Source organism: Lampetra planeri, chromosome 21, assembly GCF_965212315.1.
Source record: "Lampetra planeri chromosome 21, kcLamPlan1.2.h2, whole genome shotgun sequence".
Classification (NCBI taxonomy): Eukaryota; Metazoa; Chordata; class Hyperoartia; order Petromyzontiformes; family Petromyzontidae; genus Lampetra; species Lampetra planeri.
Genome location: NC_136127.1, coordinates 312,957 through 329,167, shown reverse-complemented (window position 1 = coordinate 329,167; position 16,211 = coordinate 312,957). Strand labels below are relative to the sequence as shown.

Here is a 16,211-nt window from a genome sequence, read left to right as displayed (position 1 = left end):
TGACCGACCAGGGCAGAAATTTTTCCAGCAAACTACTCCAACAAGTCTGTGAGCTCCTGGGCACGAAGAAAATTCGTACCTCCCCGTATCACCCGCAAACTGACGGGATGGTCGAGCGTCTGCATCGCACCATCACGTCAATGTTGTCACAGCAGGTTTCGGACTCACAGACCGATTGGGACCTGCAAATTCAAGGGGTCTTGGCGGCATACCGAATGGCCCCCCATGCAGCTACGGGATTTTCCCCTTTCTACCTCATGTACGGCCGCGAATCTGACCCGCCTGTTCGTGCCCAGCTGCAGATCCCCGCGCCGCAGAGTAAAACTAAATTGGCTGACCATGTAAAATTTAATCTGGCCAAATTAACTGAGGCACGGGATGCTGCCATGCAAAACTCTGACCGCCGTCAGAAAGCGAATGAGCGGCTCAGACTGGGTCGGGCGCACATGCTGCAGTGGAAGCCGGGGGACAAGGCATGGCTGCACTGTCCCCAGGTGCCACTTGCTACCTCCTCTAAGCTGGTGCGGCCGTGGCGGGGCCCTGTGGAGGTGGTCGAGGTTTTGCGACCGCAGTGCGTGCGCATCAAATGGGGGAAGCGGCGGCTGTAGTTCGTGCACCCCTCTAGATTAAAACCCTTCGTTGCGGTACAACATCCCCACTTCACACACGCGTGGCCAAACATGTGGGGGGTCGACCGACTCACTGGGTCCGTCTCCGTCGCTCTCACCTAACGCCTTGCCGGCTGTGCCACCTCCAGGTGCATCAGGAGTGACGGGCTCACGCCCGATCACCCCTCCTGGGGATGCCAAGGGTCACGCGGCGTCGGATGAGGACTCAGTCCGAGACGGACAGTTGCCACCTGACGGTCCGCCACCCGGGGTTACCCCGTGTGAGGGGCCCGCTGCAAGGACGCGCGCTAAAATGCGCAGACTGTTGTGAGGCCGGAAGATGTGTACATAGGTTGTGTTCATTGTGTGTTGTGTGGGTGGTGTGTTCCCGGCTCATTGGATGTACATATGTTGGGTTCGCCATGTGTTGTGTGTGTGGTGGGTTCCCTGCAAATTGTATAAAAGGCTGTTTTTACGGAATTCGTATTTATTCGGGGGGGGGTGCGTCGGGTTGTTTTCTCTTCTCGCTGTTGCGTTCTTGTGTGTTCTTGTTGTTGTTCTTGTTATTGTTGAAAAATAGTGAGGCACACGCGTGGTCAGGGGGTAAATGCGCTTTTATTGTCATTTTTTTTGTATAGATGTAATAGAGTTCACGACTCTTGGACGCCGGAGTTGGAGGCACACGGGTTTATTCACACAGCACGGTTGTGGCATACAACACTAGAGGGGGTGTCGGCCCCCTCACCCGGCTAGCTGGGGATACACTCGCTAGCTACTTCCTAGCCTGCCTCCTAGTCCTCCTCTAACGGGCTAGGGGAGGCTATCTGGCCCGACACTGGTAAGTCGGGCCCGGTACCCTGAGTCCCAGACCAGCGCTGACAAGAGCACCGGCTCTGGATCTCGGGACCACGCCGCTGCCTCGGTCCTGTTCAGCCCTGATAAGGACGGCACACCAGGGGAGTCCAGGGCTCTAGCTAAGACGTCTTCAGTCTTCACTGGTTAGCTTAACAAGAACCCCGAGCCCTCCGATACATCCCCTTTTATACCCAACCCCCCGCTGAGGGGTGGGGGCCCCCCCCCGGTGGGCCCCCCCCCCCGGGGTGCCTGGCGCGGACGTCGTAGAGAGCACCTCCCCGTGCACTCACGTAGCCCCGCCCACTGTGTTTGTTTGCCATAAGCTGCCATGCATAACGGGCTCTCTCTCTAACACCCCTACACTTTTTAGGCATAAGCAATAAAAAAATAACACTTACTACCCAGGGACAAAAATCGTGTTACTTCGTGAATTATCATTGTAGTCAAGCAAGTCATATTCATACCATCCAACAGTATCATTATTTATTGTGCTTGTTTACCCAGGAAAGCCTCAAGAAGCGTTTTCAGAAGGGTCTTCCCAGGTTGACAGTAGTACTGGTTAATGCTGGTTAATACCACTTGTGTTTGAAATTATTTTTTGCTATGGAAGGATATTGGAGAACCTTGAGGAAACCCATGTGGAACAGGGAAAGAACATACAAACTCCATACAGAAAGGAATCCAAGTTGGGAATCCAACTCAAACGCTTAGTGAATCACAATTAATAATATAACTATGATAATAGGGTTTTCCCCTTTTTTCTGGCAACAAAACAGGTGTTGAGATGTTAAAACACCAAATGTAAACCTTTTACAAGGAATCATGTCTGCATTAACCACAATGCTTGTGGTCAGAATGCAAACAAAAAACACTCTTATAATATATGCATTGTCCTTGAAACTGATTGGTCCACACCAGAGACAGCTTTCTTTTGAGACTAGGCTTTTGAGACACACACAGAGCAGAGACACACAGAGACACAACATAGACAGAAACAGAGTCTATGTTGTGTCTCTGTGTGTCTCTATCTGCTTGTGTGTATGTCTATGTGTCTCCGTGTCTGTGTTTTGTCTCTCTCTCAAATTTATAAATCTTTGTAAGAACGTAATCAACCAGGTAGGGTGTTGACTGTTGTGTTAGCTGACTCTCTGTGTTGTATTGCATTATATTTCTAAGTTTACTAAGTTCGTTTTCTCAATCTCACCTGATGATGATTGCTTGTGTTGTAATCGAAATGGTGTATTCTATTATTATTTAATTTATTTTCTTTCTACGTGACTTTACCTAAAGAACCAAAGAGGATATATCATATTAGTCCACATGTTCTGTACCACCTTCTGAAAAGCCAATGTATGGCGCCTTAATACCTGCAGGAAAGGATTTTGGCAACATTTGTGAGATCTACCAACCCTCACCTCAACAGGAGTTAGACTCTGCCTCCAACGTTTATCTGTTGTGTTTTTATTATCTCACTTCAGGATTATTTAGCTTCCATGTATCAGAGTGTCTGGTAGCTACTTTCAATGTTCACTTATTGAGCTCTGGACTTCAATTATAATTATTTAATAACTTGGTTGTGACCTGAGTCTCTTTCAGCAGTCCGGTTCCACATAGTTAAACCGATAAATGTGTCCTGTGTTCTTTATTCAGAAGATACCATTTTATTTAGTTAAAATTTTGACTGGAACTTGGTACAGTATTACAAACCATAGCTCGGTTTGCCACCTTTTTAAACACACTAAACCCGTACATATTCTCAGCCTAGGTCTATCAAAACTGTGCAGTATATTGTGTAATGACAGTAGAGTCAACCTACGGTGTAAGTGGACTATTGGCCACGGGAGGTAATGACAGGGGAGTGAGCCTGCAGTACAAAGGAACTGGTGGATACGGGAATGATCGAGAATAGGAGCGTGGCCAGGTGACGTAAGAGGACAGTGGAGTCAGCTGGTAAAGCGAGCGGTCTACAACCAGCAAGAAGGTTCGGGAATGGGGGAATGGCCTCAGACCGTATATAAGGGAGACAGACTCGGGGCTGCTGCAGTGGGGTCTCCGCCTTCCGAATTTGAGCACGTTGCTCATGAATAAAGAAAACCTTCCCAGGACAAGTGCGGCGGAGTCGTCTTTACATTTGTAACAACGTTCAACACAGTACCACAACCAGATCTCAATTAATTCCTGCCACCTGGAAACAGATGCCAATTCACAATCTTTCCTGGCCAAACCCGGACAGGTGGTAACCCTAGCTACAATGACTGTATTACTCTTAAAATGCAGTGTCAGTGCTAATTGTGATGTGTGCGCTTAATATCGAGTTTAATTGAATAATGTATTTCAAAAACATCTGTGTGGTGCTTGCCTTGATACCACGGTGGTGCAAGCTCCCCCATCCACTAATCCGTGACTGTTCTTCCACCAGAACCTTGTCAGCAAAGTCTCGCTCAGGCAAGCAGGCCGGAAGCACCAGCCTCGAGAAATTTAAGGGCCGCTCTAATTGAAGAAGCGCAAGGTCATTGTCAAAGGTGATTGGGTCATAGCGGCTGTGAACTACGATATTCTTAATTGGGACGTGTTGTTCGGAGCTCTCCGTCACACGCAGGTTGTGCTCACCTGTAAAACAGACACGGCATCATATTTGTGAACAACTTTGGTGCAGAGCTGTAATAGCTACATTAATATCCTACTGGGGATTGACTTGGCCCATCATCACTCTGGGGTCGATAACATGAGTAGCCACTTTGTGGGGAAGCAAACAGTGGTTGTCTTTCGATTTAAAGCTTTCGTGACTGCAGGGATTCATCTTCTTGGTTCTTTAGTTACTGCAGCTACATAATATTAACATTCCTTCCCTTTATCAATGTTACCCCTATCCCCTCCCTTTGATGCTGCTAATCCTGCATAATGCACGGGCATAATGACTTTAAACCCCCCACCACACCTCCTACGCATTTCACAAGTAGTACTAATCGCATATCTGCATTTCCCATAAATATGCTAAATTCCTCTTGATATGCAAATTATTTTGCCAAGGCGCTCTTTCCCCCCTCCATCCCAGCTTAAATAGTCGCTCCACGCCTGGGGTGTGTCATTAAAACTCTGTCTTCTCGACAGACCTGTTCTCCACCTGAGGGCGGCTGCTTGCGTTGTGGCCGAAACGTCGTGAGAATTATTTTGTTATATATATTTTTTTATTATTATTTCCATTCTACGTGACTTTACCGAAAGAACCAAGAAAAAATGGTTGTCTTATGGGCTGGGTCACCCATGATATGGGAATGTGGAATTTCACCACTGGCGCAGGGATATAAAAAGAATAGCACTTCCTCACTGTTTATTTGATCAGGAAACCATACAGACTCTGAATATTCTACACCGTAAACAATATCTGTGAGCAATTTTCCATTGCAACACACATTTTGTCATGGCAGTGTTAACACATATCATTTAAAATACAATCGCCAATAACTGCTAGAATAATACTGCACTTACAATGTTCTACGATAATGACTACAATTATTATTACAATATATAATCATATGTCATGATCTATCTGCTCAAGGTGAGTCTCCCCAACTCACTTCCATCCCTCATTCTCGTGATGCTAAAAAACCCAACCTGTTCTTGCATTGCTCCATATTCGTGGTGGCCACTCTGCACATGTAGAAACCTTCATTTAGCTGCCACTCCATCATTAGTCTCGACCATCAGTCATTGTCTCTTATAGAATGTGTTTTTTCCCAGCTCACATGTAAGGGCCTCCCCTTAAGACTCTATTTCACCTCAAGGAAATACCGTTTGCAGTGAGCAGTGATGCAGTTATGGCAGTTGGATCTATTTATTCTAAGACTCTCTGGGTTTGACCCAGACAGCCCGAGCCCTCCAGCAGTGGATAGATCATGGCAGATGACCTGGGCAGTCCAGGCATCTGCATTGGGGTGGCAGGAATTGGTTTGTACTAAGATCTGGTGGTATTGTAGCAGAATTAATTACAGCTAAAATACAACGTTGTGATAGATCTAGGCTGACTGAGACAAATGTCCAGACGTGGTCTGTATAATAGGTGGCAACCCTCCAAATAACCATTGATATTTCAGGTTCGATACTTACCAACCACAACATTCCAGGGTTTCAATGGAACGCAGTGAGCAGCAGTCAAAATCCATTCCAAGTTAAGGATTGTCCCTCCGCAATATAAATTGTTCTCCAACTTTACCAGTGCCTGAAAACGAGATAAAACAATGTTTCTTACACGCCTTAGACATTGGGGTGCTCTCATATGGAAGTATAGAGGTTCCAGTATGACACAAATTCGTCCTGCAGCCCATGTGAACTATCGTTTTCCCTCTGCAGAAACATCATAACACTGTTCTGACAAGTGCCAGTTTACATGTTTGGTATTCTGAGTTGTCCTGGGATGACGTACCGTTGTGTACCGGCACTTTTACACCACAGCTTGTACTATAATGAGGTGGCATCACAAAATATAAGATTGCCTTTCACCCGATGTGTATTATTTATCGTGATTGGTGGACAGTCACATTTTTTACCTCGATCGAAAGGCATGGGGTCATACATGGGTCAGATTTAACCCCTTAAGTATCTTGATTTGAAGCTGAATATTCAGTCACATCATAGCCTCACTGGATGCTAGATGAATCAAGTAGTCACGTAAAGTGTTGCAACTGGACACAATGACAGACAACTGACATTCCGTGAAGTGTAATTCCACGTGCCCTACATATACTGGAATCTTTGAGTGTGAGTAACTCACGTGTTATATAAAGCCGACGCCATACCTGCCAGGGGCAGTCACCACGAGGACAGTCCATTCCACCGGCAATGCTTTTGACATCTTCCCTCTGTTCTTTGATTGAGGAAGTGTTGTGAGGCTGTGTTTTTAAATTCTCATCCGAGTGGCTGGTGGAAAATTCATCCCGACGATTTTCTTCTCTCTTCGCCCGTATTTCCTCCGGGTGCAGCCGCCCACATGGAAACGCCTCTGCATCAAGTCACATGTCATGCATTGGGAAAGTATTTGTGGTGCATCATCACCTGCTGTAAGCATACTGTTGTTTAATGGCTAACATTATACATAGAGTTTAGTATTGGCACTTCTTTTCGATTGCAACACAAGCGGTCGTCCTCAGGCGGAAAAAATAATCCAGCAGTAGAACTGCTGAGTCAGGGAGAACACAGCGAGAGAGCTGTTACAACAAGAGGTTATATATGTGGCGAAGGGCAAGCAGGCGGGGTCTGAGCTGGAAAGGAATTCCATCCCCGCACGCAAGCACTTCAGTTGTGTTAATGGGGGCGATTACGGAGAGATTAGGGAGGGAGATTAGCATGAAATGAGCTTCCGTCGCCGCATAAGAGTATCGACCCCGCATATGCGTACAACAGCAGTGTTAATGGGAGATTAGCACTATGTTGATAGGAGAGATTAGGCAGAGAGATTAGGGGGATTAGAAAGTTCATGTCATGTCTATGTGTAACACAAGCTGCGGTGCTGCCAACTGCGCTGTGAGAGGCAAGCGCGTCAACGCAAGACAACCACCACAACGTTGGTCGCACCAGTGAGACACGCAAGCCCAGCACACATTCAGAACCATCGATACATCGAGGCTAAAGGAGCAGAGGTGGCCATGTTAGTGAGACCCAAGTCTGTTAATGCAGAGGCATCCAATAGGGCAATGCAACTCAGAGAGTTGGAGTTGACAGCCAAACGGCAGGGAAGAATGGAAGCACCACAGCAAATTACGACTTTGCTTGGTAAATAACGTCCTTCCAATGATTGCTCAGCTTATACCATCTTCTCGGTTGAAATTGTCTCCGTGTTTATATATTTGGATGGCTTCATGCACTAGTCTTTGTTGGTAGCCTGAAGTTTTGCAAAGTACCTTGGTCTTGTAAAAAACAATATAGTGCGAGCCCAATGTGTTATACTGTAACAATTATCAGCCACGGCAGAGGTATTGGTTCTGCCGTGTTTCAAATCTGCCTTGTGTTTGCGAACACGGTCCCAGACATTTCGTTTCCCAAATGTAACTGCTGCCACAGACACAACTTAGTTTGTAGACACCAGGGTATTGCATGTCAGGAATGACATCCTTCACGGATGGGATAAAATCACGGATTTTGTGTACTGTATTGAATCGGATCTGGATCTTGTGTTTGTTTAAGATTTTGGAAATCTTTTGGTAACACCTGCTATGTATGGCAAGGTGATGGTTTTGATTGCGTCCTCAGATGGTTGTCTCCCCATGGTTGGGGATACAGCTTTGCGGATTGTGCAGTCTGAGTATCCGCTCATCATGAGGGCTTGGTGTACGTTCTCCAGTTGATTGGCTAGGTGGCGCTGGTCGGAGATGCAGTGGGCCCTATGGTGTAGTGTTTTAATAAGGAAATGCTTTGCCGGATGGTGGTGGGAATCAGGTTTTAGATAGGAATCTGTGTGGGTGGATTTCCTGTAGACAGAGTGTACCAACGAGCCGTTAGGTCTCTTCTCAAACAAAACATCCAGGAAAGGTAGCTTACCATCCTTCTCCACTTCCATGGTGAATTTGATGAATGGGTGTATGGAATTGATGTATTTGAAAAATTGGTTCAGTGCTGGCTGGCCATGTGGCCAGATGACGAAAGTGTCATCTATGTATTTCTTCCACAGGGAAGGACGTAGGGTGGATGTCAGGATGGCATCTGTATCACATTTATCCATGAAAACATTCGCTACCACTGGTGATAAGGGAGAACCCATAGGAGTACCTTCATTTTGTTTGTAGAATGTATCATACCAGATGAAGTAAGTGTTGGGCAGTGCCTCACCAAAGTTGGTACATCAGGATTCAGTCCCTGTTGGACCAAGTCTTCAATGATTGTTATGGTGTCAGGTACAGGTACCTTGGTGAACAGAGAAACTACATCAAAGCTGACAAGCAAATAATCTGGAGACAGTGAAATGTCCTTGATTAATGAAACCTAGTGAGCTGAGTTAAGTACTGCTGAGGTGGTCTTGCCCGTGAATGGAAGCAGGGTCTCAGACAGAAATTGGGCCAGTTTGTTGGTAGGCGAGTTAATGGTGGAAGCGATAGGACAGAGTGGAGTACCTTTTTTATGGGTTTTTGTAAGGCCATAAAATTCTGGGTGATCTAGCAGCCGAAGGTTTTAGAGAGAGCTGCTTGGTCGGTTCGATTAGAGAAGTCGAATTAGTGATGATATTGTTGTTTTTTGTAGCCAGGCAGTTGGCAGGATCTTTGTTGATTTTTGTTTAACTGCCATCATTAAGAAGGTCCTGGATTTTGTTGTTGTATGTGGTTTTATCTATGACTGTGGCATTGCCCTTGTCGGCTGAAAGGATGGCAATGTCATCTCTCTTTTTCAATTGAGCGAGTTCAGAGCGCTCGTCCCTGCTGATGTTAATAATGGGTTTCTTAGCGTTTTTGAGGATGGCGGCGATTTCAGATCTTGCCACGTCTGCTGGGATGTGACCCAAACCTTTGAGGGCTACGTCAACCTGGGAAATGATATCATTCACTGGGATGTGTTTGGGGATGACTGAAAAATTCAGCCCTCTAGCTAGTACCAATTTTAGGCTGCTGGATTGTTTTTTCCGCCTGAGGACGACCGCTTGTGTTGCGATCGAAACGTCGTAATATGTTATTTTTAATTTTATTTAATTTTTCTACCTACGTGACTTTACCGAAAGAACCAAAGAGTATGGAATCCTGCAGTCACGAAAGCTTCAAATCAAGATTGGCACTTCTGTTTTGAATATTTTGCACATAAAGTTCTCAAAAGCCTGCAGGTAATCCAGTAAATTTAACATCGCATGTGTAGTGACTGTGATTGTCACTGTGTGGTGCCGGGCTTACGAAGCCACGGCGGATAATGTGTTGGCATTATGTGTAGCCTGCTTATTGGGCGTAGTACCAGCCCTAACGGGGTTTGGGTGAGCCCTGGTCAGCGCGGAGGCACCACGTACAGTGTGCGGTGCGGGCTCCCAGTCAGGGAGCGAGAGGGAGTGTCAACCAGCCAGATATCATCCACATCCCAATGGATGATATAATTGCCCACCGGTGGACGGGGGCTGCTGGGCGGTCACGTGGTATAAAAGAGCTCTCGGGGAGCCTTCAGGAAAGAGCTCGAGAGATCTAGAAGGTGGGCGGGGCGAGGGGCGGAGGCAGCCCCAGCCCAGGCTGATATAACGGGTGCCCCGTGAGGGGCTCAGGGTTCTTCGTGTTGCTGGTGATGAAGATCCACTTCGGGTAAAAGAAGCCTCTAGACACGTGGTTCGGGACCCAGCTTGTGGTCCGGGCCGGGATAACGAACTGTGTCTAGTTCTGTCGTAGCATGGCTAGATGAGCATTCAACACCAAAGTGTAGGTTGTGTTATGTTATGTTGAGTTACTGAATAAATAGTGTTGCTCCCAAGGCAACGTCTGTGACTCAGTTGGACTCACTACATATGTACACAAGCCTTGTGCAGACCACCAACTCAAAATAAGTGCATATGTGGCAATTTTTTGCATTTTAGACCATCAACTTAAAGAGCTAAGAACATATGACTACAACAACAGTCAGCGGCGAGTAAGGCAATGCCGAGAGATTTGTACATGCAATGTCCACATTTGCGTGTTGTCACATCTATTTGTTTTCTGGCCTGTGCTATATTTTTCTGTCGTGGGGTTTTCTTGCCATTTAAAAATGTGAGGTTATACAGCATCAGAAAACTTAAGGAGCTCTATTCAATAGAGCATCTAAATCCCATGGCATTGCTTGATGTTGGGCAAAAAGTAGGACATGCCGATTAGAGCCAGTGGTAGAAATTCCACATTCCTAAGTTGGCGGCAAGCCAGCCCATAAGATAACCACTTGGCTTCTCCACAAAGTGGTATCAATTATATCGACCATAGAGAAATGACGGGCCAAGTAAACCCCCAACCAGGATTTGAAAGCACAAAATTCCGTTTGTGAGCTGCTCACCAGACGACTGAACCAACAGTAATAATACAATATTAATTATACAATGCTCATGATGGAAATAATGATTGTCCCACAACTTTTAAAAAACGTTCACCAACATAGGCTTGCCACCTGTCTGACTCGGACAGTCCATGAACTGGCATCTTTGTTTGGGTGGCAGGAATTGAATTGTTGCGAGATCTGATGGTATTAGTTTTTGCTTCCATTACAGAATACTGCACAGTCTCGATTGACCTGGGCTGACTAAGAAATATGTCCAAAATGTGTCCGTGGGAAAGGTGGCAACACTAGACAAAAGGGAAGTCTTTATTTACAATGGTGGAATTGAAATCACTTCACCGATGGGGCACAGTTTGCCATAGGCAGGGGAGATGAGAAAGGTGCTAAATGTTGACTTGAACTGAGGTACAGAAAGTCGTCAGCCTTCATTATTTGAGGGGAAAACATTCCAAACGTCAGTGGCTGTTTCAGAGTGACCTCCCAATGAGTGGTGGTGGATGTGCATATAATGTTAAAATGTCAACTGCAGTTGTACGGTATCTAAGGCAGTAATATTAAAATTACAATCTTAAACTGTCATCACCATCATACATGGTCAATCCATTGCTGCATGATGACCTCCCCAAACCACCACCACCTTTAATGATCCTTCGATACAATAATTCACCGAGCATCTGCGCACACGGATTTCATGAATCTTACTTTTTGGCGAATGTCCTCTTAGACGTGTTCAATTTCTTGGCTAGAACTCTGTTATTATTCTTGACCAGCAGCCATCGTATATCTTCTAGCGATGACGTCTTTCTCAAGCCAACGGACTTTTTTTGACATTTTGAAGAACATTCTTTGCCTGCGGATCTTGCCTAGTACACATGTTCCTATTTATGTCTCTCCATTGAATCTGGAGCATCTCTCCATGCTTTGTGCACTTTTCATTTCCCATTCTTTATTTTTTTTGAATGACCATGTTTCAGAACTATCTGTCACTTCGTTAGGCACATTGGTATGTTACTTATACTTGTATTCTTAACACGATGGAATGACAGTAATAGTGTAATGCGAGCGTAAATGGGGTTGTTGCTGGGCTCGGTTCCAATCACACAGCCAGGGGTATTGGTGGGCGGAGCCTGGTCTGCGGGGCGTGTGGGAGGGGCCACCGTTCACCTCGGCTCCAATGGGGGGCGAGGTGAATGGGGGCGGAGCCAGCGGGAGAGAGAGAGATAGTATGGGAAGGTCGGATCTGAGGTTCCGGAAGAGGAGGAGTCAGGGTCACGTGGGGGGAATGTATATAAGTGGGAGCCCGGAAGAGATCGGGGCAGTTGGGGAATCTAAGAGGCTGAGCCACGTTGGGTGGTGAGAGGGATCCATGCCATCGGCCACGTGGACGAAGGACCTCTGCACGCCGTCGTCCAGCGGTGTGCGGAGTGCGGGAATAGGGGAGTTAACGAGAGAGTGTGCGGGCAAGAGAGAGAGAGAGGGAGAGAGCGTACGCGGGGCGCACGCGAGACAGGACTGGTCCGGGAGAGGGAGAGAAAGCGTATGCGGGGCGCACGTGAGACAGGACTGGTCCGGGAGAGAGAGAGAGCGTGCGCGAGGCGCACACGAGACAGCACTGGTCCGAGGAAGAGGCCAGTGGGGGTGTGGAGAAGAACCTAAATAAAAGACGAACGGAGACCAGCATCGCCTGACAGAGTCATTTATTACATTGGAGTCAGAAGTAGAACGAGATGTCTAAACATCTCAAGAAGAAGAATATATCTGCACCATCTTCAGAAGATGAAGAGGATCTTCCTCCGGCGGTAGCGGTCCCGACCATGGAAGGCGTGTGCGAAGTGGAGGCGAGCGACACGCCAGGAGTACAAGATGTCGTCGGGGCAGCCGGGCCGTCTGCGTCGACGGGCGTCAAGGACGGCTGGCGACACGTGGCAGTCCAGCTTGATTCGCTGCGGGCCGATCTGCTGCATTTAGTCACCCTGGTGGCGCCAGCGACGATGCCGGATCGGCCAAGCGGCGAGCCTGCAAGCGGGGAGCCTTCGAGTGGGGCCGAGCCGTCCGCCATTGGGGCCTGTGCGACGCTTCTCGCCCTCTCCGACACGCAGCAGGACGCCGCCATCTTGGGTGTGGTCGCGGACGAACGGCGGGAAGCCGCCATCTTGTCGCCGCCGCAGCGGGAAGACGCCATCTTGTCGCTGCCACGGCGGGAAGACGCCATCTTGTCGCCGCCGGAGGGGATGCCTGCATCGGAAGACAGCAGCTCGGGGACTCGCAGCCATTGCTTGACGACGATTAAAGAATTCTCAATTGAGGGGAATTGGAGCGCATTTGCGTGGCGGTTTGAGTCGGCCATCCGATCTGCCAAGTGGACGGATGCGGAGGCCTTGGAGGTTCTGCCGATGCTCCTGGACGACAAGTCTTTGAAATTCTTCCGCTCCATCAAGGCCGTGAAGAAAGCGACGTTGAAAGGGGCGTTCGCAGAGATGGCGGAAGCGTACGAGCCACCGGACGACGCACACCGCAGATTCGTCCAGAGGAAACGGGCAACCGAGGAGTCGCCTGTTGCTTTCCGGGGTGCTGTGCTTGAGCTGGCCATAGCCGCATATCCAGAGACGAAGCCCGACTTGTTGAAGCCCTTGATACTGGGTAAGATGTTGGAGCTGTCCAAGGATTTGGGCATTCCGATGCCGATATGCGGCCATGAGCAGCTGACCTCCCGGATGGCAGCCAAGTGCCTCGACGCGCAGTTCAACTAGCGCCGTTGGGCACAGGTGACCGCGTGGACGGGGAGCCCGACCGTGGAGGGAGGCGCCACGGGGTGGACTCCGTCAAAGGCCGTTTTCGTGCCGGACGAGAAGGGGCCTGGCGATCTCTCTGCAGCGGCGGCCCAGTGGGTTCCTCGAGGGGGAGCGGAGTCGCGCTCCGGCCCACCGCTGAGGGATCGTCGAGATGGGGGGGAGCCGGGCGTCTGGCGGACTTGTCGTGTTACCGCTGCGGGCGTCTTGGACACTTCGCACGGGACTGTCGGAGTCACCCTCGCCCGCCTCTTCAGCCGGAGTCCCCGGCCAGGGACGCGACGTCAACGCCGGAGAGTCAACCATGTCAGGCAAGTTGGTACGCATCAGACACCCGGCAAGGCCTGTCATCTCATGCATCACCGTCGGTATGCGTTCTGGGGGCCTGTTCTAACGGGGGGACTCTAAGGGATCCGCATCGCTCACTGACACAGTGGTGGAAATTGAAACGGAGAGTGGTCGCAGCTGCTACTGGGTCATAGACCGTGCCGGGTTCGATACAAGGGGTCGACGTGCGGATTTTGGTAGATTCGGGTGCGTCCGCAACTATCATCTCGGACGTTATATTCCATCTCCTGTCCATTCCGCTGTCGCGGGTACGACCGGTTTACGATTCATGTATTGCGGCGAACGGAGGGAGTATGGGCCAGAGGTGGGACAAAGTCATTGTTATGCAAGTCCAAGTCGAGTCGCAAGTCATCAAATTCATGACTCGAGTCTGACTCGAGTCCAAGTCACATGACTCGAGTCCACATCTCATAGGTGGGACAAAGTCATTGTTATGCAAGTCCAAGTCGAGTCGCAAGTCATCAAATTCATGACTCGAGTCTGACTCGAGTCCAAGTCACATGACTCGAGTCCACACCTCTGGTATGGGCATCGTTGGTCAGGTGGAGGCGCGTATTTCGGTTGGGGACCGATTTCCTGGCAAAGATGCCCATTCAGATAAGGGTTGATCAGAATTGTATTGAGTTACCGGCAGGCTAGAAAATTTTCTTTTTGCCGTCGCCGTGGGGATAGTCCGCTCTGGACTGTCAGGTGCAGGCGCTATCCGATGTTTTGGTCGACAATCCACCTGGCTCGCAGATGTTTATCCCACTATGTTATCAGAAGCCCGTGCCTGGGGTCGATGGGGCGGCGGGGGTGTTGTTGTCGCCATCCAACGCGGTTATGGATGGCCTGGCACTGGTCGCGGCACGAACGATTGTTCGGCCGGGTCAGCCTCCGTTTTTGCAAGTGTTGAATGGAGGCGCGGACAATGTCGTCGTGCCGGCCGGAACGGTTTTGGCACATGCTACGACCGCCTTCACGGCCCATGATAATCCGGGCCACCGGGGCCTCGTAGGGGGGGTTTCGGCCTCGACGGCGCAGCACGATCGATGGATCGCCGAGTTGTGCCAAGAAAATGCGTCCTTGACTACGGACCAGCGGTCCCCGCTTCGTGCGCTGTTGGAGAAATATTCTGATGTCTTTAGTAAAGACGATTTCGATTTGGGACGCACCTCGTTGCTCTCCCATCATATTAATACCGGGGATGCTGCTCCCATTCGGATGAATCCACATCGGTTGAGCCCGGCGGAGAGGGATCATGTACGCGGCACGGTGGACGATATGCTAGCTGCTGACATTATCTCTCCATCCAACAGCCCGTGGGGCGCTCCGGTGGCCCTGGTAAAGAAAAAGGATGGTAATTTACGGTTTTGTGTCGATTTTCAGAAGTTGAACAAGTTGTCGGTTGCGGACGCTTACCCCCTGCCGCGTATGGATGATTTCCTCGATGCCTTGTCTGGGGAGAAATTTTTTTCCACTCTTGACCTCTCTTCAGGGTTCTTACAGCTCCCCCTGGCCGAGTTCTCGAGGGAAAAGACAGCTTTCCGTACGTGCAGGGCCTGTTTCAGTTTAATTGTCTTCCCATGGGGTTGAACGCCGCCCCTGCTACGTTCCAGAGGTTGATGGAACTCGTGTTGACCGGTCTGCAGTGGGACACGTGTTTGATATATTTGGATGATGTTATTGTGTTCAGCCGTACGTTTGAGGAGCATCTTCAGAGATTGGATGCTGTTTTTGCTAGGGTGCGTTCCGCCAATTTGAAATTTAAGCCCAAGAAGTGTCACCTTTTGCAACGATCCGTACACTATTTGGGCCACATAGTCAGCTCTGACGGTGTGGCCACGGACCCGGAGAAAATGGCGTGCGTCCGGGACTGGCCGATTCCGGCCACGGTGGGTGACGTGCATCGTTTTGTCGGGTTCGCTTCCTATTATCGCAGGTTCGTTCCAAATTTTGCCACGATCGCTAGGCCGTTGCACCTCCTTACGGCGAAGAACCGGAGGTTAAGTTGGGGGCCGGCAGAGGAGGCGGCGTTTAATGGCCTACGCGATCGCTTGGCGTCAGCACCGACGCTGGACTACCCTGATTTCACTCTGCCTTTTATTCTGGATACCGACGCCAGTGACACGGGGATTGGGGCCGTCCTATTGCAGTTTAAGGGTGGCGTTAAGCGCGTTGTGGCTTACGGGAGCCGCGTTTTATCTCCGGCGGAGACCCGCTACTGCGTTACCCGCCAGGAACTGTTGGCTATAGTGCATTTTGTCCGTCAATACCGGCCGTATTTGTATGGCCGCAAACTTTATTGTGCGCACGGACCACGCGGCTCTACAATATTCCCTGAAAGTTGACCAACCATCGGGCCAATTGGCGCGATGGTTGGAAACTTTGCATGAACTTTCGTTTGAAATTCAATATCGTAAGGGGTCGCGTCACGCTAACGCGGACGCGCTCTCCCGATTGCCACAGGGATCCCTCTGCGCCTGTGCCTCTGGCACTAATAGATGCACGTGGGTTCTACAGCCCCCGCGTCCTGTCTTGTCCGCTGTGGAGATGCCTGGGGCTTTTACGTGCCTGGAACTGGCCGACGGGGTTTTGAATTTGCCGCATTCCGTGTGGATTCGAGAGAAATTGCTCGATGATTCGCTGGGGG

At 49.3% G+C, this 16,211-nt stretch overlaps 1 protein-coding gene across 3 annotated transcripts in view; it reads right to left on the bottom strand.

Annotated features, from left to right (window-relative positions):
• The window catches only part of LOC144724493 (coagulation factor X-like), a 56,672-nt gene that overhangs the window by 6,285 nt on the left and 34,176 nt on the right, over nt 1-16,211 (bottom strand). For all 3 annotated transcript variants that reach the window (XM_078603676.1, XM_078603677.1, XM_078603675.1), the window contains 3 exons: nt 6,260-6,462; nt 5,571-5,682; nt 3,823-4,073 (listed from right to left, as the gene is read on the bottom strand). In XM_078603676.1, coding sequence (XP_078459802.1) covers nt 3,823-4,073; nt 5,571-5,682; nt 6,260-6,462 — 566 coding nt within the window. The remainder of the gene's footprint in view (nt 1-3,822; nt 4,074-5,570; nt 5,683-6,259; nt 6,463-16,211) is intronic.